Genomic DNA, 26,416 nt, shown 5'->3' with positions numbered 1-26,416 from the left:
CAAGGTGAGGCAAGGCAGGAATGGAGGTTGGGGCGGGGGGCTGGCGCAGGATCCGCCGGCTCTGGGGAAGTGCTCCACACCCCAGCCCTGATGCAGGGGAGCGGAGCACTTCCCTAGAGCCCACGCCAGGCTCCCACCCCAGCCTCTCCTGGTGCGTGGCCTTGAAAAGGCTGTGCACGGCCACACTTTTAGTTGTGCACGGCCGTGCACACGTGCACCTTAGAGGGAACCTTGCTCCCCACCCATCCATGGCCCCATCCCAACTGCCCAGCCAAGCACCTTGCCTGCACGAGTGCTGCCCCAACAGTGAGCGCAGGGTGCATGGACTGAGGTGCCCAGGTAACAAGGCCAGGTCCGGCAGCTCTGGCTGCCAGGAGCCGCCACCATTGCAGCTGCCAAGAAACCGAGTCCAGGTGCCACCCGAGCCCCACTGCCCACCCGGAGGCAGCAAGACTGACCGCAATGCCATGGCCCAGACTGTCCCCCCCACACACCTGGGCTGAGTAGGACTGATGGACCTGCTGCAGGCCAGACAAAATCCCTTAGCAGGCCAGATTTTGCCCGCCCCTGGGTTAGATGAATAAAGGGAATATTTCAGTTGAACAGCAAAAAATTTCAGTACGAGTCCAATTTCTTGTGGATCTCCCCCACCCCCAAACAAAATGGTGGTATGCTATTTGGGCCATTAACAGAGCTGTTCAGAGTACTGCTGTCAAACAACCATGCATGGAAACAGGGTGAAAGTGACCCAACAATTTTTTGGTTCTGCTAATTCCTTTATTTCTGTAAAAAATACCAAAGCAAAGTGCCCAGTGGAGTTTTCTATTTTTCATAAATTGTTCGTAGAGTTGGGGGACTCAGCTTGCTCTGTCCTGGACAAACACACTCACAGATGTATATTGAGAAGAAGGAACAGCTCCCCTTTAAAAACTTCCATCACTGAAAGCTCAGCTGTGACACTCCCATTTTTACAGGGATCTTCACAGTTGGCTTGCCCATTGCTCCCTTCCTTCTCCTGCTTTGGAAACTTGAATTCAGCTGCCAGGTTTCCTAAACCATCCTCCCCAACCACAAAACAAGAGGGTCAGTGAACCAGCAAGCCTCTACCCCATCCCAATGTACGGATGAAATGCGGTTCACAAAGAGCCTCAGAGCCCGAAGAGGTTACTTGAAACTACCTGAGGTTCTGACTCTTCCCCTTCTAGCTCCTTGAAGAGGTCTTCTGCTCCAAACTTCAGAATAGCTGTCAGCTCCTCTTTGTTGAAAGGATTTGAGCTGCAAGGAGGAGAGAGGAGGGAAACAAAGGTTAAAGTTGGATCTCTCAAAAGCCACCAAGCCAACTCTCCAGCAACATAAAAACACAGCTATGTTTCTCACCATTTGCAAAGACGTTTGGTGTGTTTTCCCCTGCACTAAGGAAACCCTTGCCTCCTGTTCCCTGGCTCTCTCTTTCTGGCCTGCCAGGGGCCAGGAGTGCTGAGAAGGCAGCTGATATGACACCTAAATCTGTACTCTAAATCACAGCTTATCAAGTGGCAGTACTGAGTGCCTCCAAAGGGAAGAATTCCTGTGTTTGGAAGGTTATCTTTATTAATGGCTTCAGGGGTGGGCTGAAGAGGATGAAATGAGGAAGAGCAAGCACAGAAAGCTCTGGAAGGGACGGAGGCTGCCAAAAGAGAGGTATTATGCAGGTCTGGATTCCAGTGCCTTTACTGCTCTCATGTCCTAAATCACTTAACAAATAAACTGAAGGGGAAAGATGGGGAGACCCAGTAGCAAGCTAATCCCACAGTCTTCTCCACAGCCTCCTTCTCCTGAAGTTTGCAGGAGAAAATGACCCTTTCTCTTATACCCGCCCAACTATTTGGTCTTTCACAGAGAGCAACAACAGCTAGAGGAGATGACTATAGCTGCAAAGTCTGTGTGGCCACTTTCCCCCCTCAGCTGCTCCAGCTGCAAAGGGGAAGTGACTAAGGATTACAATATTTAAATAGACATTCTGGTGAAGAGCCAGGGAAAGACTTCAGCTGATCCTAGTGGACTCCAGCTGTGGAATTAACATTCTTCACATATTAATGATTTGGGGGATCCTGCAAGAAAAAAATGTGCTAGCCATACAGGGGAGAAAGAGGGAAAGACAGGAAAAGGAAAAGGAAGTAGAGAGAGACTGAATAGGAAACAAGAGAGGAGGAAATGCTCTTATTTCCTGGCTAGCTTGGACACATCATGGGGCTTCTATACCAATGACTACATGAGCCAGAGTCAATGGTGAACTACCACCATTAGTGCTTTTCTGGCAGAAAAAAATATCCATGGACTACCCTGAGACTCTGTGAGAGTCATGCTGATTACGTCACACGATGCTCCTGTTTCCCTCTCCCTCCTCAGACACTTACTTGGATCTCCCAGAATTGTTATCCAGTACAGTCCGACCTGTGGTGTCCATACGCTGGATCACCAAATGATCCAACACCATCTTTTTCTTGGCCCTCTCGATGATCTCCTCTTCTACTGTTCCCTTTGTTACCAAGCGGTAAATGTTCACCTAAGGGGTAAGGAAAGAGAAGGGATATTTTATGGACCTGTAATATGTCTGGCCTAAACTACCCCGCAGCCTGTGCTACTTCCTAGGAGTCTCAGGGCACTTCCCAGAAGGCAGCAATAATGTGTCTGCAGATCTGCTTCTTGCAAAGAAGTGTCCTTTATAGTGCACCTAACCAGGTCACATAATACACATGCCTCTAAGCCTGGAGGCACCCTTATAATAATGAGTTGAAGGTCTGGTAGCTTTTTCACTGCAAACTATTTTACAGGGATTTAGACAGCAAGGAAACTAGTAAAGAACCTCTTGTGCCTTTAGCTCAAAAGGGACTTTTTCGCTAAGTCTGCTACAAGTTCAATAATGTGGCTCTCTCTTTCATGGCTCTCAAATGTTGTGCATATGCCCCACCTCATTGCCCCACCAAGACAGGCAAATGCAGCCCTGGTGTGACGTGTGTTCTCTGCCCCACCAAAACCTATAGACCAAGACGGTTCTTGGCAGATCTCCAGAACACTTTCCACGCTGGAGTTTCTGTGATGTTGTGGAAAAATGTTACTCACAGATTTTATGGTCAGAGGGGGGCCAATTTTTGATCATATAGTTTGATTGCCTGAGTAGAACAAGCCAAGGAATTTCACCCAGCATCATGTCTATAATGAGTGAACTACAGCATTTACATATTAACAAGGCAGCACAAGTGAACCACAATAAAGTAGGTGGAATACATGGTCACTCTCTCTAGCCCCATATTTTGTTCTATCCAGAGATGTTCAACCGGCTTATCGAAGTTGGGAGGCCTCGACCTGGGGCACTGAAGAAGCAGCTGATGTAGCCCTATCATCTGCCCGCAGTGTTGCCTCTTGGTCTCAGACTGGTCCTACGTGTAGTGCACCCCAGCCCCAGCCCTGTGCACTGCTGGCAGCCCATGGGGCCTGTCCAGGGTATATAATGCATGTGGCAGCCAGAATGGACCAATCCTACACACTGGATCAGGCACAAAAGGCCAGTCTGTGGGCCCGGTCCAGCCCATTGGATCTGATGAGTTTGATACCCCTGGCCTAGACCACTCCCTACTTGAGTCAACCACTGGATACCACAATTGCATGAGACCAAGATTGATAGGACATGTTTGCTAGTGGGCTGTAGTATTAATGCAAAATCTGCTAGGAAGCTTGCAAGCCCACTGAGGAAGTCTGGACCTGGCTTTGAGCAAAATCAGGCTTGATTTTTTGCATCTCAGTTTGAGTTTCCACAGATTCCTGGACCTGATGGGAAGGCTCAGATTCTTGAGAGTCCATGTAAAGGGGATATGTTGATGTTTTGTAGCATCTGCTGAACTATATCAACAGACTGAGTTCCCAGAGGGACTGAACCAGGCAGCTAATCTGACCTGCTTCTTCTGTCCGATTCTGTGAGCCCGGGCCTGAGCCTGCAGGTCATTCTGGGGGTTCCAATCCGAGTCAAAGATCACCACGGTGTCTGCAGAAGCCAGGTTAATCCCCAGTCCACCAGCTCGTGTTGACAGCAGGAAACAGAAGTCCTGTGTACAATGCATGATAGGTTGGTACAGCTCTGCTTGCAAAAAAATAGGATTGGTCGCTTAAAACACGTATGTCCGAATGCCAGTAAAGGAATACAGGTTACAATACACCCGATAGGGACTTGCAAACTAGGTTGAAGAAGAGGAAGGTATAGTGCAGGGGCTGGCGACATTTTTGGGCAGAGTGCCAAAAGCACCCACAACCTCAACTTGCAAGATGTTGGTGTGCCAGGGCCACATGGCGGGGGAGCCACAAGGGGCCTGATCCTTGTTGTGGCAGCACGACCCCTGCCCCTTCCCCACCATCCACCCCGTGGCGCACATGCCAAGCAAAATGCCTTCGTGTGTCATGCTCTGGCACCCGTGCCAGAGGCTGCCTACCCCTGGTGTAGTGGAATCTATAGTTTAGGAAGAAAGACTCAGTGCAGAACTAGAGAGATTCTCAAAGAGGGAATAGGGTGGGGAGGAGCAAGGGAGGGAATCCACAGAGACCAGGACACTGGGAGGAGACAGGAGGGGAAGGACAGTGGGAGACTATTAGGTTTCGAGCATGCGGACAGCATGGTAGAAAGATCTTCTCTTACAAGGGAGTGCAGAGAAGAATAGAGTAACAGAGAAGTCTGATGAGCTCGGGGACAAACAGGAAAGAGATGTAACGGCAGAAAGACTCCCCTTCTGCACACCCTTGACACATCAATCCTAGCACTAATGGTCTTGGGGGCCATGGTAGGAAATCAGGATCCACTGACTGAAGCCACCTGCAGCCTGCAGAGAAGCTTGTCACTGCTGGTGGCTGCTATCTGACTTATAGTTAGCACCAAAGGGAAGACCCGGAGAGGAGATGTGTGACTGCAGAATCAGCCAGCAGGTGTCGCTACGGGCGGTGGAACAAGCGGCTCAAAAGGAAAGGCACCTTGGGTTGGCTGCTTCTGAAGGTCACACCAGGCAGCAGACAAACACATGCTCCTTTTCGTCACCTGGGACCCCCTCAATATGAGGTCAACCCCACACTAATCACACCTGACCTGACCGTCACTCTGAGGACTGCCCAAGTCATTGGCTGTGCCAGCCTGGCTCTCAGGGTCTCCTCCAGAGGGAGGAAAAAGCAGGTTTTAGGACGCATGCCCTCTTTCCCCTTCTGCCAGCCCCCTGCCTGCATCACAGTCAGCTTTTCACCTTCGTTTTGAATAAGCTTCCTACTACCACAAAGCACCCAGAGAAGTCTCCTTTCGCTCTTCCCAGCCCATTCCTCAGGAATCACCAGCCTGGATTTCCAAGCAAGGTCTTGTTTTTTAGAGGGCTGGACTGAGTGGGGCATAAACAAGCCCATGACGTGCACCTGGTCACAGAGTGAGTCAGCAAGCAGGCCCAGAGGGAAGAGATTGCAACCCAGGAGCCTCTCTGCACCACAGCTCTAGCCTTAACCTTATCCTGCAGTCACTAGACCCCTCTGCCAGGCTGCGCTTCCAGCCATTGCCCACCCCCTCTCCCAACAGTTCAAACCCAGAGGTGAGTGTGCACCCTAGCAAAGTCAAGTCATTTTGTGACTGCTTCAGTGCCAGGACTGAGGTGGGGAAACTCCAAGCAGCTTTGATCCTTGGTGGTCAATGAGCATCCTGTCTGTGTCTAACTAGACAGACCCCCTTGCTTTCTGTGGCTTTAGGGTGTTTATAACAAGCAATGCTGACAGCTGTAGGATACAAAACCTGCCAGTGCCATGCCCTTAATTGTACCCAGAGCCCTTTAAAAAAAAAGCCACAAACTCACTCCCACTCAGTAGCTATAAACTGCAGCTGCAGCTTAGCTGTGAACTCCCACAGATCAAGCGTCCTGCCCAGGTCCCCTGGCCGCCGTACCTCAGAGCCATCAGCGTTGAAGTGATCCAGAGCCTGCTTCCGGATTTCGCCTTTGATCGACCCGTCCAAGCGCTGCAAAGACCAACAGTAATGGTGAAAGGAAGGAAAGGAAAGGACCCCTAAAGAATCGCTGCCCCGAAGCTCTGGGAGCTCTGCAGGCTCCTGCCCTGCCTGCTGTCAGCTACAAGCTTTTAATCATTAAAAATAACCGCCAATTAAAAATAACTGCACTGCTATAACCTGCCGTGCTGCGAGGGCAGGGGGACATGCTTAGACAGCAGTCACACGGTGGGTGACACGGCAGCTCTCGTTACAGGCTTCCCGCCAGGATCTCTGTATTTACAGCCCTCAGTGGGGTTTTAAGAATCAAGGCCTGCTTTGCAGGGAGGAGGGGCTTTATTGTACATTTGCCTGTGTAAAGTGTGTCCTTTTTAGCAAGCTCTGTGCACATGGACACTTACATAATGTCTGGGCTGAAGGCTGTCAAGCCAGCATCCATTAAAGAGAAATGTAGTGGACAGCCACACTAGCCAAGGGAGCCCATTCATGTTCCCACTCAAGCAGAAGGCAGCAAGCATATCCTGAAGGAATCAACTAACTGTACCGCAAGGAGAAGCCCAGTGCAAAGCTCAAGACTCCCTGCTGAAACCACCCTGTGAGCAGACCAGAACTGTTCACATCCCTGGAGACTTCTAGCTTGAGATATATGCGCTGCAGAAACAATATGGGCATGTCTACATGTGCATTTAATGTGCAGTAAGTGGATTTTTAAGCCAGCATCTACCCGTGCAGGCGTTACAGCACAGTAATACTGTGTGTGGACCGACTTGGGAGTAAAGTTAGTCCCAAGTCAGTCTACACACATATACACACACACACTATTACTGCGCAGTAACGTGTCTACAGGTGCGTTACTGCACAGTAACCACTCGGGCATAAATTTGCTACCTGCATCATGTAGCAAATTTACACCCAAGTTGGCATAAGTCACCATAGTTACAAGTCACAGTACAGGTGCGCATGCGTAGACATGTGCCCGTACTATGCAGTAGTTTTTGGTTACTGCACAATAACCTAATTACTGTGCAGTAAGTGTCCATGTGTAGACGCACCCACTATGGAGGAAAAGATTTCTCTGGAAACCACATGGCATTCTGGTAATCAAGGTCAACAGAACAGACCACTGAATTGACACACTGAATTTTCCACCATGACTGGGTTTCACATGTGATGAGTAATAAGGACAACATGAATAACAGCACTCAACTCTTCAACAAAGCTTTAAATGGAAGTCAGTAACATTATCTCCATATTACAGGTGGGGAAACTGAGGTAAAGGGAAATGGTGTGGCTGGCTCCAAGATCAACCAAGCAGGCCAACAAAAAAGCCAGGAACTAAGCCTAGATCTCCTAATCCTAGCTCAGCCATCTATCCTCTGCACCACCCAGTCTATGCAGTGCTCATTCCTTTAACCCAATTAGCACTTTGCAATGGGGGAATATGATGGCATTTCCCAGTTCATACAAGAGCCTTTTGCTTTAGTACCAACTACCAATCTCTGAGAATCTGGACACTCAAAATGGCCCATGCTCTTGATCTGCCCTTTCCAGTTAACCAGTGTACAACTGCTTGCAGTTCTCACCTGAAAAGGGTAGTGCTTGATAGCCAAGTACTCTGCCAAGATGTCCAGCATCCTCACCATCTGAGAGAAGATCAGGACTCTGTTACCCCTCTCACGCAGCCTGGTCAGCAGCTTGTCCAAGAGAATTAGCTTTCCACTGCTCCTGATCAGAGACTAAAGAAGTAACAGTCATTCCAGCTGATCCTTCCAACCATTCCCCTGCAAGTCCCGTACAGACCCAACACATACAGGGTAACGTTTCCCTCATTACACCAACTACATCATACAGCTTTGCAGTGCAAATCAAAACGCATCTGTTCAAAATAGTCTAACTGTCAAACTCAGATCTGGTGTTATATGCCCATCCTACCCTAGATGACCAGTTTAAACAGGCACAGGGTCTTCCCAAAGCAAGGGGGAAGGCTGGACAAAGAGTAGCTTGGCTGTGGAGAGAAAACAGATTTCCAGCAAGCGGAGGCCAGAGTACTTGCAAAACTTTTATTTGGCATAAGTGTGGAAGTAAGGGGGGAGGAAAGGAGAAAGCCAAACAACTACCCACCAGCAGTATCTCAGAGCCATTCTCCCTCTCATTTTCCTCTGGAGGTTTGATGAGATAGCAATGGTTGCAGCACTTCTTCAGCTCCATCACAATATTCAGGAAGCCAGATGTGCTGCCCCTTGTCCCTTTAGAAAGAGCCTTGTAATTTCTGGTCAAAATCCATCTGCAGGCAGAAGAAAACAAAAAATCATTTCAGTGGGGAGAGAGACAGACAGACTTGTGTCCTCAGGAAAAATACCTTTGAGAGACATTTTTGCTCCGGCACCAGTTTCCCCAATGTCTCTCCATTTCATTTCTCCCCCGTGACACTTCTGCTTGCTCTTCACCAGAGATCCCAATGCTGCTCTCTGTGAACGTCTTTAACAGTAAAGAACATGGAGCTTCACAGAAATGAAAAGTGTGTGGTCCCTTCCCTACAAAGTTGACCAGCTAAATTGTATCACTGCCCTCTCTTCAAAAAAACCAGCATGTCCGTGAATTATAATGTCCATCCAAACACAGGTGACCTGGGGACAAGATGCTATGCCACCTTTCCCAGCTTTTTACTAGGATGTCTCCTCTGCTGAAGCAAGCTGCCAATCATACTGTGTTTGGCAGACTTTGGGTAAAGAACGATCCATTAGGCACTAATGAAGAAGCCCAAACCCACATCAACTGGTTGCTGTCAGTAACTCAGAAAGTAACTTACTTATAATACTGCTTCTGCAGGGCAGACATTTCCACCCGGAGAATCTGCTCCACTTTGGCTGGCAGGGATTTTTCCACATCCTTCTTCACCCTGCGCAGGAGAAAAGGCTCCAGGACTTTGTGAAGACTCTGGTAGCCGTTCTCTCTCCCTTTCCCATGATCATCTTCAAAATCCTCCCAGAACTCAAACCTGATGGTACAATTTAGGAGTTGGGGGTTAGAAAGCCTCTTGGCTTGCCATCTCATTATCTGCCCTTATAGACTATGCCTACCAGTTGAGGAGTCCCAACTGAATCAAAAGCAATGTACTCAGTGCCCCTGTGAGTGAGCGGCACAATTGCTTTCTTATAGCAGAGTAAAATGAAGACAGGCTAAGGGGCTTGCCCAAGACAACAAATGGCAAAGTTGAATATGGTGCTAACCTTAGCTTCCTATTCTAATCACTGTACAAATCAGCCTTCATTGATGAACCATGTCTCCTGGACGAGGGACCAGAATTTTAGTTGCATATAATGCATCGCCATTCACTCCAGCAAACAAAAGTAGGGTTACCAAATAAATACAGTTAATGATCTCTAGTGTGTAAATATAAATATGAATCATCTTCCAAAATAAAGATATTACTAAAAATGGTAGCCAAAAAATCACCATTCAGCATAGCATTTGCAGACACTAGTCTCCTTTTCACAACTTTTGAGGTTAGCCTGGAAACCTAACATTTACTCTGATCAGGTCAGGTACTACTGAATAAATATGGGTCTTTGCAATACTACCCTACCATCCCTTCCTTCCAGTCCAGATTTCTTCTGTGATTTTTGGTTTCCAAGCCAACTACTATCAACACCTCATCTGTCCTTAATAGTTTTCCTCCCAGTGGTATGCAGAAGGATACACCACTGAGCTGTAACCACTTTGGGGTGTAATGTGTCAGTCGTTGAAGAGCCTGACCCAAAGCCAGCTGGAGCCAATGGGAGACTGAATGGTGACCAGAAACAATTTGACACAAAAACTGAAATCCTTCAGTCGGTCTCAGACACAGTGCTTCCCCTAGCAAGCTGCAATCTGTGCCAGAACATACTGCAGAGAGACCTATTTAGCCATGTTAGTGGGCAGTCAGTCAGAAGCCAGAGCAGATATGCACCTTCATACACTAAATAAGATACATATCTAGAGAGAGAATATGCTTTCATTGACCCAAGTTCACTTCATCAGTTGCTGAAGTATGCACATATTAAAAACATAACCCCCCACCATCCTCCAAACATCTCCTTTTTCACATTTTTTCAAAAGTGCCTGTACCAAATTAATTAGCTGGAAGGCAACATTTTCAAAAATGCAGAGTCCTATTATCAAAACTGCCTTAAGCACATGGACCCTCAATCTCACTGAAAAGCCATTTTGAAAATGGGACACGCATTTTTTAAAACGTTACCCTGGACCTCTGTGACACTATACTTGATCTCCTGAATTAAAAGCGCAGACTCTCTTACATTCCCCCGCTCTGGGCTACCCAGTGCTTACGTGACAGCAGGTTTTGTATTTGCCACAGTCCTCCCTAAAAAGGATCTGGTTTTACTCCATTTTAAAAGTCAATTTCTTTCTGCCCTCTCCGTCTTTTCGTAAGAGCTCCTCAGGAAACTGAAAATCTGCCCATTTGCACTTGGCAGAGACTGACTCGTTCATCTCTTCTTTTTGCAATCCAGCAAGAGCTGCTTTTGGGGTTGTTTTTGGAATCGGCATTACATGTTTTATGCACGTGCTAACTTCCCTCTTCCAACCTCTGCTCTAACTCTATTCACACCTCATTCACAGGAGTGCATGCTTTTCCAAAGCTACTCCATGCTGTACACTTTCATGTCTAGTTAAGAGAGTGGCTTTGACACATGCTGTTTTCTCCTGAAGTACACAACAAGACTTACTTCTCTGGCATAATAAAGTGCAGCAGTGACCAGAGCTCCTTGAGAGAATTCTGAAGTGGGGTCCCAGTGATCAGCAGCCTGTGATTGGACTTGAAATCAATCAGAGTTTTATACAGCAGAGAGTCATCATTCTTCAGTCGATGGGCTTCGTCCACTCCCAAAAAGGCCCAGCTAATGCTGCCCAGGACAGCCTGGAGCAAAAAACAAAGCCAAAGGATACACCAGATTAGACAAGCACCATAAGCATTTGGCTTAACCTCTCTATGCACCTAATCTCAGCCATGTAATCCCATTATGTGCTAGTGCAATTCTTATACCATGCCCATCATCATGGTGTCTGGGCACCTACTGATTTCAGGAACTCTTGAAAAGAAGTTATTTTATTATCTTGTCTTTGACAGAGAGAGACGCCCCACATCAATTATGATTTCACTTAAATGGGACAGAAATGTTTAAAATTAGCATGCTATCTAATGCCCCAAATTTAAGGGCTGTAAGCAGGTCACTTCTCTTTCCATTTTAACCAGGGGAGTTGGTTCTGTTATTCATGCTTCAGGACAGTTTTATTCTTCATGAAACAAACACAACAAATCCCAAATGCTCTGTCCTCCCTGGATATTAGAAGAGCCACTTTTCACTCCCTGCCCCATCCCTCCTCACTTCCGGGAGCTTGAAAAGGCCCCGGTGGGTCACTCCCTCTTTAGTAAAATGCCCCACAGCTGTACATCCTTAACAGGGCTGTCTGCTGCTTCTTAAGAGGACAGGCCACCTGTTACAAGGGCTTTTCTGCAACAGACTGGCTTTAAATCTTCTAAGTTCCTACAGCACACCTCTCCCCTACCCCTACTTATTCCCCTTTAATCCACCCCTATGAGCACAGATTAACCCAAGCAAAGCAAGCCCAGATTTCATGATGATGGGTGCGTTATTTGTGTGTGTAATGGTGAACACTGTGATTCCCATTGTGGAACAATCCTATCGCATGAACACTATATTCTCTGTTTTTAGTAGACCAAGTAAAAGTAAGCAGCATCTACAGGTTCTCAGCCACCACAGAGGACACAGCTCTGGATCATGGCTGGATGCTTTACTCGCAGCAGAAGTCACAGGGACGCCCCCATTTATGCACAATAAAGAAGTCCACATAAACACCTCTTTGCTTGTTACACACCTTATCTTTGAGGAGGATCTCGTACGTTGTGATGAGCACGTTGAATTTCAACCTTTTCGTCTGAGCATGGATCCACTCATATTCACGGATCTGTGAGGGGAGATGACAAAGCTGAGCAAAGACGGGTCTACAGTTGACTGCCTTCCTTCAGAACCATCCTTCTCTCCGAATCAGAAAAGCCCAACATTTGCTTCCCTCAAAAAAGTCTTCCATTTTCTATAGACAAAGTGGGGCCACAGCAAGGCACCTGCCAGTTTACCCACAGGCACAGGCAGACAAATGACTCCCTAAAACCTTGGGTTTGCACGCTTAGTCTCCTGAACCTGAACATGCAACTGTGCTTTCTGATTCCTTCATGAGCAGCAATAAATGTGTGCAAGGTCAGAACGTAGCTGGCAATCCAATGAATGCTCCAGTGTGCTCTGTTCAGCAATGCTGGCTTGGAGTTGCACTGAGGTACTGAGCAAAAACACTGGTTCAGTCAGCAAACGAAGCAGGTTAATTAGCTGGCTAAATCATCCCAGAGTCAACAAGTTCAGTAACAAGGGACCAGTTTTCTTTTAACGAGACACATTTTTCTGGCCTCATGTATATTTTAGTGCCATAGCTGCAGAAGCCTGTAAAATTTGTAACACCATATGACCACCCCTTCTTTGTAAGATCCACAGGAATCCCACTGTAATCCATACACCTTACAACTGTTCTTGCAGAGAAAGTAATGTGACTGGGTAGGCCTCCGCAGGGTGAGCTGCTAAAGGATGGTCTTAATTCACTAGTCTCTATTAATTTGACACTTGCGGTCCCATCATGAACCACAACCTGCAGCTTTTCTATATTGCCCAATAAAATTGCATCTTTCTCTACCTTGTTGCTCAAATAGTAAGAATGCACATCTACAGTCAGCAGGTTGCAAACCACTGTAAATATTAAGCCTCAAGACTCTTTATGGGAGACAACTATTATATATATTTTCCTGATAGTAAAACTAAGGCAAAGTCTTTTAAACTCATACGTGGTCTCAAGGTTATGCCAGCCAGGGTGTCATAACGTACACACACTGCAACAAATTCTAGCGCAGTTTGCCTTTCCATAGAGGATCACGCTAGCTCTGATCTATGTAAGCAAGCTACACTGCGGCTGTTGTTTTACCCACCCCTACGCCTCTGTTCACGCACCGTATTCCTGCTCATCAGATCTCCTATGTACACGACCACATTTATCTCCGGTGCCCAGACTTCAAACTCTCTCTGCCATGAGGTGAGAGTAGACAAAGGTACCACTATTAGAAAGGGGCCGTACAACTGATGCTGATGGAAGAGATAGGAGAGGAATGATATTGTCTGGATAGTCTTCCCCAAGCCCATTTCATCAGCCAGGATCACACTGTTGTTCCTGAGACGGAGAACAGAAAACATATATATATACATATATATATAGTTGTAGCATCAGGCTACAACCGATTTATTAAGCACCAACAGGGATATAAACAATGAGAGAGTCTGAAAGGTGTACATTGCAAAACGCCATTTGAACACTGGCTGGAAAAGCCCAGAAGAATCCACATTATACTGTACTACAAAGAAACTACTTCTGAGTGACGAGGTCAAAGCATGGGCCACATTCACACCAAATTGGAAAATAAACACCAAGCCAAAAGAAGAAAAAGAAGCCTGTGGGCTAGCGTGGAATAGAGTTTCAAAGGGGCTAGCTCAAGCTCGCCAAGAGAGAGATTCAGCTTTTCTCATTTGATTGAGGAATATGGGATTGGACCAGGCCACTGGACTATCAAACTTCAGGGTCCATCTCCACAGCAGTGGCTCACCCACCTCTCCATACAGCCAAGTGGATGATGCTGGGAATAAGGAGGGGGAAAAAAAACAAATGAGACAGCAGTGCTGGGAATATGCCTCCTCTTGTACCCACGCTCAAAGTGCAATGAGGTTCCCCTCTTAGTTTTGGGAGCTGTTTTTTTCCCCTTTCAGTTCATATTAAAAAAAAAAAATCCCTTTTTGCAAAAAGGCCTAGGTAGTGTTGCTGGAGGGATGTGAGATCCTTGAGAGCCTTAACTTTTAAGGTGCAAGAAGCAGGTTAGGTGAAGACAAAGATATAAATACTATAGGGCCACATCCTGGTGTGGTGCAACAGGGATACATCAGAAAGGGATGCAGCCCAATCTCTCAAAAAAATAAAATAAAAATAAAACTAATGCTGCAGCCCCAGACAAAACAAGAGTATTACTTAACCAGATTACCACATCGTCTGCACATACTTGCACCACGAGTGAGCAAGCCAGTTGAGGCCTTCCAGCTGGTAATCTCGGAGCTCCAGGTTCTCGCCACCAATATAAGAAGGCTGTTTCTTCAAGGCAACAAACCTAGGTCTCTGCTTCAGCACCTAAAAAGGCAGACTCTTTAAGCTCGCAGTAGAAATAAGGGCTTCAGACTCAATGCACAAAAACAGTACTTCTTACTGTGACACATGTGTGAGTACGTATGCAAAGGTAATTCTGAGTACTCATATCAGGAACAACAGCTTCCTCACACACTTCTGCCCCAGTTCAGACATTCAGAGCCACAGGCCAACCCTCCAAGGAAACCCTGTAAAGCTGCGATGTGTAACCCACACTGACCAGACCTTCACCATGTCTCTGCCTCTTGCTCTCTCATTCTACCTCTTTTATTCCCATCTCCCATTTTCCATTCTCATTCCTTCCATTTTATCTATTTTGCCAAATCCCAATCTCCCCTTTTTCTTGGGCATGTTGTCACATTTCTAAAACACCTTTTTCTCTGAGAATTATGAAGCGCGTTACAAGCATTAATGAAGTTTCATATTCCACCCCACCCGCACCCTATGGCGTACATAAGTGTCACTGTTCCAATTTACAGATGGAGTAGCCAAGACACAAAAGGGATGCATCTCTCTAGCTACTGTGACAGACAGTACAAGAACAGCTAGCATTCATTCAAAAGTATTTCTAAACACTGACATGGCACTAAGCAGGGATCTTTTCTTCCCACAGAGAAACATGGCATTTACATGCCATGCTCCATTTCAAATTAAGAGAAGATGCAGCAGGTAAAACGTGTTTTCTCAGGGAGCCAGGATGAGAAATCTATTACGCTCACCTCCCACCAAAATAGAGCTGGGTTATTTCAGTTATAAACATCAGTTAACTCCTGCCAGGTCCTGACGATGCAATCTATGCTGGCATGGCCCTGGCAAACTGGAGAGGCATCACATAAAGCCCCAAAGGAGGGAGACGATTCTTTGTATTGCTGAGCATAACGACATTCAGTTCTGACTAGTTCAGAGCCACCGAGAGCACTAAACAGAGCTGTCTAAAACACCATGCCCTGGTGTGGCAAATGTGCTCCAGCTCAAAACTACAGTACCTCATGTACAGATGCAGGGCAATACAGGGCCCCAGGATAGGGCCTTACAAACATACTCTCTGCCACACAATGCATGTAGTAAAACAAAAGACATCCTTTGATAACAATCACTAGTGGCAGATGATAAACTTAAGGAGCAGAGCTGTCATTGGACTTAGCACTAACTCCACCCCATCTGCCTACTTAGTACGAAAGAGCTCCCGGAAGAAAGTCCCAGGCCCTGTTTTCCAGGGTAAGTGACCTGTCTTAAGAATCAGGATAAGGCACTAAAACGAACGCAGAGAACCCCTGAACAAAGAAACTGACCCGCGGGAGGGGGAAGGGGGACTGGGACGTGCTGGGAACATCTTGCTTTTCTGCTCCAAACCCCTGCCGAATGCCCCAAGAAAACCGGAAGAGACCTAGATCCAGCACTTAGCAAGCAGACAGCAGGGAAGAAAGCGCACACCTTGCAATCCCGCGTGGGAATGTTTTTGGAGTTGTTGCGATTGTTGAAGCTGTCGATGCAGTGTTGGAATTTCTTACTGATCAGAGCCTCGTCTTCCCAGCTGCATTCTGCGTATGGCAGCCCCATCCACTTGCACAGATACTCAGGATCGGTAGAGGATGTTTTCCGACTGTGAGCTACAGCACAGAAACAAAACACCGTGAGCAAGAGGAGACCAAGACAGGGATGCTATCAACTGCTGCCACTGCAAGACAGGACATGAATGAGAGCTCAGCACATCAGAAAGGGAATTAAAGGCCACTTTACCTGGGAATTCAGAATGTCCCGTTGCAGACTTGTTGGTCTTCATAGCTATGTTTACAGAAGCAATAAAAGAAGGACTTTAGTGTCTGAACAGCCAGAAGAAAGGGCAAACAAGATATTGTGGAGCTCCCATAGTTATACTAACAGTTTTTTTTAATCTCTTCAATATATTCAAAGATCGTTAAAACACAACAGTCAGTTCTTCATGTCTAGTTTCCAAAGGCACCAGGCAGCCCCCACTAAATCGGCGTTACATTACTAACTTACTCAATAACTGACCCAGCCACAATTTGTCACTAGGCACAAAAACCTAAGTTCCAAGCTGACAAGCCACTCTTATTAACAAACATGTCAGACCACGTGGTCCTCCCAATGCTGTTTCTCACCCACTTTCTGCATATAAATCTCCAACACCTTTATGAACAATAATACTCAGGAAACAGCGACTATCAATCACATTTTACAGTTCGGGTCACTGAGCCACAGAAAACCCAGCTCTCCTGTGCATTAATCCTGAGATTCCTGTATCTTATAGAACGGATGGCAGAGAGGCTCATTCTTACAAAATCCAATCCCCGCCCCCAATAAATTGAATTTTGAAGTCCTGCTCTTCATCCTCTAGGAATATTTACTAGGGGTGCACCGATAAATATTTTGGGGGCCAATACAGATAGCTGATATTTAAGGAGGCATATCAGCTGATATCGATCTGATTTCCCATACAGCTACCTCCAGCTGGTAAGTCCAGTGTGATGGAAAGGGAAGGGGGAAGGAAGGGGTGGAGGCGAGGATCAACACCCCCCACCCATGGTGAGGGACGGGGCAAGGACAGGGACAGGCGCTGCCCAGCCGGGGCAGAGGGGTCCTGGGGCAGAGGGGGTGGGTGCGAGCAACGGCTGGCGGTGGGGGGGGCAGCTCCCACTGTTGCTTGCACCCCAGGAGGGCACGGTGAGGGGCATGTGCCCCTGGATCTGTGCAGGGGACTCTTCTTGGCGAGGGCTGGTCTTGGAGCAGGTGCCAGTGGTGCTGAAAGGATGCTGCATCCACCCCAAATGTTGCCACAGCTCAGCTCCCAGTGCTGCTGCTGCCAGCCACCTGGCGCTGCTCCGGCTCAATGCCCCACCTCCACCCACGCGCTGGGAAGAGCCAGACTGGCAGCTGGCAGCGCTGGGAGCAAAGTGGCAGCAAAATTTGGGGTGGATGCAGCATTCTCCCAGTGCCCGCTCCGAGCGCCCCTAGAGCCCTAGGCTGCAGCCCGCTCCACCCTGATCCAGAGGCACCCCCCTCTCACAGCAGAGGGCATTGATCTGCCACCCCCATGCCCCTTCCCTCCCTACTCTTCTACCACAAAGGACTGGCCAGCAGGAGGCAGCTCTCCACGCTGCTGGCTGTGCTCCTGGCCGCCCAAGTGCTGCGCTGCGGCTGTGCACAGCACGAGCATTTATCGGCCCCATCGGGCCGATATCCAATACAGCACATTTTCTTTATATCAGTACCAATCTGATACCGGACTGATGTATCGGTGCACCTCTAATATTTACTACTCCACTTACCAATCACTCTCTCCACTATTTGATACTGTTTATTCAGCTCTGCAGCCAGTTCCTGTTGGCAGTTGTAGTATTCCACATCTTCGGGGGACACCTTGGCTAGCCTGGGTAGAAAAGACACGTGTAACAACTCTCCTGCTCGCTTCCTACACAGCACTCATCAAGACCATGCGCTGAAAGTCTACCCAACCCAGGCAGTTTCATGAGTTAGTTAAGTAACTCCTAGAACAATGATTCTCAGCCAGGGTGACATAGCATCCTGGGGTCCCTTGGGAGCCTTTCAAGGATGCTGTCAAGGGGTGCTATGCAATATCAGTACTGTTAACTGTGAAAACATGATTCACAAGATAAATCCAGAGATATCAAACAGGAATCCACAAGGTTAAAAAAAATTTGGTCCTCTTGTGGGCTGAGTTCTTCACAACAGAACTACTCTAATCTTCTTCTGTAGTCAAAAAACCTGTGAAAACTAAAAAAACCCACATTTTCTGAGGGATGCCTAGAGTCTGAAAAGTTTGAGAACTGTCCTAGGATCACTGTCAGTCACTTAGCTGATGCACTTGATACACCTCTTAACGTTTCTATAGGAACACGTTACTGACAGGCAAACCCCACCAATGGCAAAACACTGGGGAACTTAAGTTTTCCCTTATACTTTTGCAAGCTGCTCCTCTACAAAGCCAAAATTACATGAAAAGCAGCTTTACACAAAAAGAAATACTCTGCTTGTCTGTCTCAGGACATATAGGGAACGTGTTGTCAACAGGACCCTAGCTTCCATAGAGACATGGAAAAGTTTTCTACCAGAATCTCTGTTATTGGAGAAGGAGACTGGTAAAATATTCAAAAGCACCAAATGGGACCTAGATGCCCAAACAGCTTATCAAGTTACTTGGGTCCAAAGGAGACAACGTCTTATGGAAAGTCAATGGAATTAACACTTAAATCATCACTGAAAATAGGATTTATGGCCCTAGTTCACTTTGATACTTTAGCAAGACTTTACTGCTGGGATCATCTGGCGCACATGTTCCTACCAGAAACTGCCCCTTACATTACTTTGTAAAGAGAGATCTGTTTCCACTAGACAGGATCCAAAGAAAAAAGGTCTCCAAGGCCTACCCTTGAGCAGAAAAACCCAGGGGAGGTAACCCTTCACTTTGGCAGAGCTCAGGTACTGCCTGGCACAAAATAACCTCCCATGTCTGCCATCTCATTTGTCTCCAGGGAAACGTACCACTGTTTGATTTCCTCCTCTTTCTTCTTGAAGTTTTCTAGCTTTTTCAGACCCTTCACCTTCTGCTGCTGCAGGGACTCTTCACTTTCCCACGTGCTGTGGATGTAAGACCAGCCCTTCCATTTGATCAAGTACTGAACTTCTCTTTCATCCTTTTCAGGGTCAAAATCAGCACTCGGGTCACCATTGGCTTCCGTAGCATACATGGTGGTGGAAGCGCCAGTGGCTGGAAGAAAATTGGGCTGCAGTTGATACATTTGTTAGCCAAGTGCTCAAAGTGAGCTGTACTGGAGAAGGGGCCATTTCCTAACTAGTGCATCTTTGCAGGAACAAGAATAATATCCTACAGCAGTGATTTTCAAAAGTCCTAAAGTGACGGGAAAGTTTCAAATCACTTCTGCTGCTGCGCAGCTCCTACCCTATCTTGCAAGCTGACAAAGCTGGGCAACCCAGCCTGACAACGATGGAGTACTGCCTCCTAGCCCAATCTACTACTAGCGCTCTGTGGAAACCCTGATGACCTGTCACGAACGCCAGGGGTTCTGTGGAACAGTTCGGAAACCACTGTCCCATGGCATCTCTGAACCTACCATAATCACATACAAGTCTCTCCTTATACCAGAATCCCTCTCAAACCCTTCTGCCACCAGTGTTTTGTTCTTACACCTTTTAAAGCTCTCCTAAAAAGTTCTAGTGCTGTTCAATCATGTAAAATCTTTGGAGGCAGGGCTCCAGCTGGTGTAAAGTATTCCTGTTCCAGCAATGGACTTAAAGCAACTTATACCAGCTGAGCGGATTTCTTTTGAAAACAGGCAGCAGAAGGAAGCACCTGCTTCATTCCTGCCTCCCTTATTTTTCTGCAGGTTTCTAACACATGCACAGGAAACTGTCAGGCAACACAGGGAACATTTAGGTGTTGTAAGGAACAGACTGTATGAAATGTACTGCTACAAACAAAAACCTTCAACATAAAATGAAAATGGAAATGAGAGAGGAAAGAGGTTCTGGAATTTAAACATCCTCTGCCCTCCAAAAGACTAAACATGCAGCAGCATTACACCTGCCCACAAGACTCAGAGAGCAAATGTGACCAGACTCATAACCCAAGATGGCATCCTGAAGTAACATACCTCCTTTCTTTCCAATCCTGACATCCAAGACTTTCTCAATGGTCTCGCTGTTGTCCTGCTGTTCGTCCGCTCCTTCCCCGGTCATCTCAATCAGGTCATCCGAATCAGTCTCAAAATCATCATCTTCTTTGTAACTGTACAAGACCAAGCTCAGATGAGAAAATGTCCTTAACTTTCTTAACCTACAGCAAAATGCATGTGACAGGGGAAGGGACTGAACAGACCCCTCCAGCATTTATGCTAGGATTTGATGTTGAGTGCAATGCCTAAGTTTCTCAGAGTAGCCATTCAGCCTAGCTAAAATTTTACTCTGCCTCTTAAAAGACAGAGATAGATATATTGCATCAGAGCAGCAGTCCACCTAGTCCTGTATCCTTGCCTCTCACAGAGGCCAGAAGGGGTACAATAAAACCTGCAACAGACAGTTATGCAAAAAGCTGCCTACAGGGTAAGTTTCTTCCTATCCTTCATTAATGAAAGGTTAATTTCTGCTCAAAACCATGAGCCTCACAGGTGCCAAGTGCCTGGAAAGGGGCACGCAAGATGCTGGGGACCCTGTTTCAACCTTTGCGAGCTTCTCGCCATGGGCAAATATTCTGCAGGTTGATATCCTGCAGGTCTGATATGTTTCCATCCAAAAGTTTGCATCATCATAGCATCCTTCCTCTGACCTCAGAGCAGACCAGAAACATTAATAAAGCCTCCCAACACCCCACTGAGATAAATCAGTAAGCCATATAATGGCCATCAAGAGCTACAGAGAGGCTAAAAATCAGAGGCCCTGATTCTGTGGGAAGGGTTGTGTGAGAATCAATGGGTGCACATGCAACACAGTGAGTCACCCACACCAGTTAGATGGGGACCTTGCTGCGAATCATCCTGTCAACCAGCTGGTGGCCCAAATCCCAAGTCCCTGTTTTGCTCACAACGTGCCTCAGCAGCTCAGCTGTCCCAGACATTATTGGCTGCTCTGCGGCGAGTTTGCCTTTTCGGAGTCTCATCATCATCATCGTCATCGTCATCTTCCGATGAGTCTTGTTTCTTTCTCCTCTTCCCACGCTGGGGTTTGTGGGGCTTTTTAACACTGGTTTTGGCCACTGCTCTAAAATGATTATGAATAGGAAGATGTAATACAGTATGTTTTAGGCAGGGAGCATATTTCAACAGCGTTGCCCAGCCCTCAGGTTGTGCACATCTCGAACTTGATATTCCAATAGTCTCAGTTTCCCCCCCAACTCCATGGAGATCAATGGATTATATACAGCTGTGTTAAACTGGTGTAACAGAAGCAGAATCAGGTCCCCAGCACCACAACTGAGAACAATATTAAGCCTCTGCATGGGCCTGCAGAGATTTCCCCCTCCTCCCCAATGCAGGACCGGTCCCTCCAGCATACTTTTCAGTCACTTCTAAATTACTCAAGGGATGAGGTTTCCAACCTCTTCCCATGGGAGGTTGCTCCACAGCCTCAGGTGTATGTTAATTGGCTCCATTGCACATACAGGCTCCCAGAAGCAGTTCCCTACAGAAGGTCATTCACCAGGTATCTCAGGAGCAGTGAAGTTAGAGACATCCCATATCAAAGGGAAAACGAGTGAACCCTATCCCTTCTCACCTTCTTGGGGCAGGTCTCCTAGCTTTAACTTTCTTCGGCTCCGGTTCACTTTCTGCACTGGTGCCTTGCCCCCCTCCATCTTCATCTTCCTCTTCCCCAGAAACCTCCCCTTTCCATTTATTTCTATGGTAAAAAACATAAATCAGAAGGGACGCTTGCACTTCAACAACATTGGCTGACTACACGGAAATTCAAGTCAGCTGGATCATGGGTTTATGCCCATGGACTGGAGCTAGACAAGAGAGAAAGTTCAGCCCCAGCATTGCTAGATTCATCACTTGAGGGAAAAAACCTGGATCTCACACTATGATTCCCTACTTCCACCATGCACCTAGACACTATAATTACATAGTTTCTGAGGTGAGAACAATGCCAAAAATACATAGCTGTGACATGCTTAACAGAGCTGCATTTCTAATGATTTGATATGTAATGATTTTCATTCCTTTTATTTTTCATTTCCGCTCAGGCATTCTGAGCTGATCTGGGAAACCTGCAGGGGAAGTTTCTGAAAGCATTGCTTTCATATTTCTAAAAAGTATTGGCTTCAGCTTAGTGAGTGTGGTCTGTATTATGTAAGATCTCTCCTAACCTTATTGCGTCTTATCTTATATACAATCTCATTTGAACTGCAAGCAGGTAATTAAAAAAAAAACATTAAAGAAAAGGAACTAAATTTTGTGGCATGTCAGTGTTTCAAAGTGTTCACTAGTATGGAAGTCCCTCTTTTGTTGACTACAGGCCTATGAACACATACTGCAAGAATACAGCTAGGTTACACAAATCCAGAGGAATATAGGTGAGTCTATTGGGATTAAAATTTTGTGAAGGGTCTTTTTTTTTTTGAGAGAGAGAAAATCATAAAAATCTCATGCATCTAGAGACAAATTCATGATTTTTTGCCGTGAACTAGAACATTTTCTTAGGACTGCGAAATTCAGCTTTCTTTATTGTGTTGAAAACCTGAAAATCAACAGCACCAGACACAAAAGAGGTGAAAGACCAGATGGGGAAAACTAAGCTCACCAATGCAATTTCCCCATCAATTATGTGCAAAAAAAAAAGTAAACAAAGGGCATAAATTGCTAAAAGGAACAGAATATTTTCCATGGTCTAAGTCTTGCTTATCATGCTTGTCTAACTCTATCCTAACCATGCAGTTCATCCAAGAAAAGATATCCCCTACGAAAATCCCTGCCTCTTGTATATAAGATTCAGTAACTGTTTCAGGGTTAATATATAGATTTCAGTAACTGTTTCAGGGTTAATCATCCAAAGCATTACTAATAAGCAGAATTATTTCATAAGGTTTTGATCTCTAACTGACTGCCCATTTTCTACGAAGATGTCAAATAAAACCAAACCAACTCCAAACCCGCTCCACCAAAACTTACGTTTTTTTCATTTGCTTCTGGCCTCTTCTTTTGGGGCTCTCATTTTCAGATTCGCTACTTGCCTTTAATTAAAAAAAGAGATCAGACTGTAGACTTTATTCCGCACTGTTTCCTTTCGGAAGCAACTGAAACACACAGGCTGCCTAAGCTAGAAAGCAGCTCAAAAGCAGCCCATGAACTCTTTCTTGTGATACTAAAATTAAAATGGGATGCAAGTGTGTGACCATGTTACTAAAAGGTGGCAGCTACCAGCACCACTCAGTGGCCTGAAGACTAAAAATGTGACTGTTTTCTAAATGCAAGGGATTATAAAGGCAACTCAGAAGAAAGGACAAAAAACCTTTGTAGAACATGGATCTTGGACTCATTGAGCCCAGAAAAGCAACAGACTACACATCCCACCTACCTCTCAGCATCAGTCTCTAAGCACAAAAAACACCTGATGGCAGCAGCAAGATGCACATTATATACCATTTCCTTAAAGGTGCAACTCAAGAGAAATCTGATTTACTGCCTCCAGGTCAGAGGCAGCAGATGCACCATGGAGACAAGATGATAGGCTAGGATGCATCTATTAATGACTTCTACATTTTAACATTAAGGGTCATTCCTTGAATGTGAGGATGATCTTGCGCTCTTTGATCAAAGCCAAAACTCGGTACTTTTCAGGGGATAGTGTATGACTAAGGCTCAGCTATTTTCTCAGGCTACTGCCTGATGAGGCAGTGATGAAAAATGCATGCCAGCCCCTGTGATTGTACTGAGTCTTGAGATAGCTGGACCCAGATCCTGAAATCAAGCCACTTAATTAGAAATGTTCCTGCCCATCATGGTCATGGAGAAAAACCTGTGACCCACGCGTGCCCTAAGAGACGCAAAAACTAGAGGTCAAAGACAACACTTATTTTTAAAATCACATGATTTTGAAGCCAATTTAATGGGTTTGAGGGTCCTGACTCGTGATCTTTGAACACCTAAGGATAACAAAAATCAAAACTAGTTATGTTCATCAATAAAAACTCAGACTTTTTTCTTTAAATATAAATTAAGCTCAGAATGACGGATGGAAGCATTTTAGGAATGTAAGGAATGTAAAAATTATAGAGTTAAAATTAAATTAAAAAAAACCCCAATTCTTCATCATCCAGTTCCCAGAGAAGACCTGGAGGTCTTAATAAAGCAAAGGAAATGTTGCTAGAATCACATTTGTGCCTTACTGTTTTCTTTTCCCGCAGTAAAAATAATTAATAAGATGAGTAAACAAAAAGGATACTCTGCTGCTTTCCCTTCTCTTAATCCTCATGAAATTAAATCACTCCTTGCAATTAGTTCTTAGCCAAGAAATGGATTCCCTAACAACTGCCATATTTTTTTAACATTAGGTTCATTAACTTTGAGGTGCTGAGACAATTAAAAACACAATTGAGCCATATACCTAACCCCATTTTTTTTTTAAACTGAGCAGTCCTATAAAGAGGCTATCCAAAATAGGATTCTGATATGAGACAAATCACCTTTCCTTTTGGTTTTGACACCCTCATACAAACACAATGCATAGAAAAAACACAGTCCAATGTGTCCCAGATCGTGTCAAAATGACAGAAACAGCCATGTTCGATTTGCTCTGTGCAACTTGTTCATTTGCATTTCTCCTTCCAAAACCACGCTTTGCTACAGCACTAAGACATACTGCAAATGGCAATGGCTTTCACATGGCCATTCACTAAGAATATGTCCTTTCACTCTATGCTGATACTTGGATTTGCACTGTCTGCACATCCAACCCATCGTACAACAGCTGTACCATGAGCAATGAAGGATTAAGGTGTCAAATGCAGTAATTTTTAAACACTCCTGGGAAGGAACACCTAAGAAAACTGTTCTCTAAAGCAGTGGAGGTCCAACCTTTTCAGCAGACATGCCACAAATTAATCCCCATGTCTTCGCCAAGTGCCACTCCGATCCGCTTCTGGATCTGCTGCTCTGTTTTCTGTTCCCCACACTATCTGCTGTGCGCAACACACAGAGGCTTCCCACACCATTTGTGGCATTCATACTGTAGGTTGGCCACCCCTGATCTAAAACAATGTTGGCCTCTGCCGTTTGATGTTGGGAAAGACGTGAGATAGCGTTCATATTTCCTGCATACTCAATCTGACAAGCTACTTCTTGCACCAAAACTTGCGGTGTGTTTCAGGTAATGCAAATACCACACAGATTGGAAGCTGTAAGATGCTCAAGGGGTTCAGAGAAACTTGAACATCCCAACTCCATGGAAACTGAAGGTGCTCAATGCATGATCCATCCCTATCCTAAGACACTGAGAACAGCCAAACAAAGCTCACAACTCAGTGACATTAATGGAAAAACTTTTTTAAATGGCACAGGCCAGAAGGTTCACTAAGGAGACAATCCCACGGACACTGGGAACATACCCCTTTTACCTGTTTTTTCTTACAACTTTTATGTCCTTTCTCTGTCTTCCTTGTCATTTATTTCCTTTCTTCCTTGCTTAAGTGGAGGGTTATGTTAAGCTGATCTGAAGCACTGAACACCATACTGGCCACAGACTAGGTTGGCAGAAAGACAAATACCCCTTGCTGTGTTTTGTATCCATTTTGCCAAGGCCAATATAACCCGTTATAAATTGTATTTTGCAAAAGATCTGTATTTCTGAACCAGCATGTGGTGTTATCTGCAATAAACATAAAATTGGTCCCCTCCCTTCCCCCTCGCTATCTAACAAGACAAGGACTGGCTGATAATGCTGAGTTGCATCACACTAACTACATCTTCTAATTTCAGGCCTCTCATCATTCACTGAATAAATGAGCCCACAGATCCCTCTTCTCTATGAGTTCTAGTATGTGAACAAGTATAATACAATATGCTTGGTTAGAGCCATGGGTCCCTTTTGTTAGTTATCTTTTCTCCTTGTTTCCAAACATTTCTCAACCCTTTCATCCATCCCCAGTTTAGGGATTTTTTTTGTTTTTGAGCAAGTTTTCTCACTTTCCTTTGCTGCACACCTACTTCTTTGCTTTCTCTTTTGATAAAATACAAATAACAAAATTTATATTTTCACTCTGTAGACAGAGATTTGGGTCATATAAGATAAAGTGTGGAGAGAGCAACTGTTTTTGTTGCGCTCTAACCGTGGCTCCTCTTTCTCTATTCTAACAAGGCTCAATTTTCTGCGTTCTCTATTTCCTCCAGTTCAATTGCCTTTCTGTTACCATTAAAAGTGCCCAGGTGATACTTAAGTCTTGGATGATTCCCTAGCTTTCTGTATATTTCTGATCTGACCCAAAGACCCTGTGGCTTCATCTCAGCCACCTTCGGCTAAATTGTTGAGATACAGCCATTTGTCTTGGGTAACATGAGTCTGGAGTTCAGCTCTATTCCCTGAAGCCCAGCCAACCTCCCATATGAGTCACCTGTCTGCTAG

The 26,416-nt window shown here is 45.7% G+C and overlaps 1 protein-coding gene across 14 annotated transcripts in view; it reads right to left on the bottom strand.

Annotated features, from left to right (window-relative positions):
• The window catches only part of CHD2 (chromodomain helicase DNA binding protein 2), a 74,028-nt gene that overhangs the window by 23,723 nt on the left and 23,889 nt on the right, over positions 1-26,416 (bottom strand). For 5 of the 14 annotated variants that reach the window (XM_025208956.1, XM_025208955.1, XM_025208957.1 and 2 more), the window contains 19 exons: positions 22,969-23,030; positions 21,575-21,697; positions 20,915-21,061; positions 19,960-20,096; positions 18,830-19,055; positions 17,596-17,696; positions 16,046-16,090; positions 15,740-15,915; positions 14,148-14,290; positions 13,072-13,288; positions 11,897-11,986; positions 10,726-10,916; positions 8,808-8,996; positions 8,120-8,282; positions 7,582-7,734; positions 5,939-6,010; positions 3,933-4,082; positions 2,397-2,545; positions 1,179-1,275 (listed from right to left, as the gene is read on the bottom strand). In XM_025208956.1, coding sequence (XP_025064741.1) covers positions 1,179-1,275; positions 2,397-2,545; positions 3,933-4,082; positions 5,939-6,010; positions 7,582-7,734; positions 8,120-8,282; positions 8,808-8,996; positions 10,726-10,916; positions 11,897-11,986; positions 13,072-13,288; positions 14,148-14,290; positions 15,740-15,915; positions 16,046-16,090; positions 17,596-17,696; positions 18,830-19,055; positions 19,960-20,096; positions 20,915-21,061; positions 21,575-21,697; positions 22,969-23,030 — 2,631 coding nt within the window. Of the gene's footprint in view, positions 1-1,178; positions 1,276-2,396; positions 2,546-3,932; positions 4,083-5,938; positions 6,011-7,581; positions 7,735-8,119; positions 8,283-8,807; positions 8,997-10,725; positions 10,917-11,896; positions 11,987-13,071; positions 13,289-14,139; positions 14,291-15,739; positions 15,916-16,045; positions 16,091-17,595; positions 17,697-18,829; positions 19,056-19,959; positions 20,097-20,914; positions 21,062-21,574; positions 21,698-22,968; positions 23,031-26,416 lie in introns of those variants that run through there. The other 9 variants (XM_025208958.1, XM_025208960.1, XM_025208963.1 and 6 more) reach the window with 5 other exon arrangements.

Source organism: Alligator sinensis, unplaced genomic scaffold (assembly GCF_000455745.1).
Source record: "Alligator sinensis unplaced genomic scaffold, ASM45574v1 scaffold857_2, whole genome shotgun sequence".
NCBI classification, from domain to species: domain Eukaryota; kingdom Metazoa; phylum Chordata; order Crocodylia; family Alligatoridae; genus Alligator; species Alligator sinensis.
The sequence above is the reverse complement of the archived record's forward strand: the minus strand, read 5'-3'. Positions and strand labels throughout refer to the sequence as shown.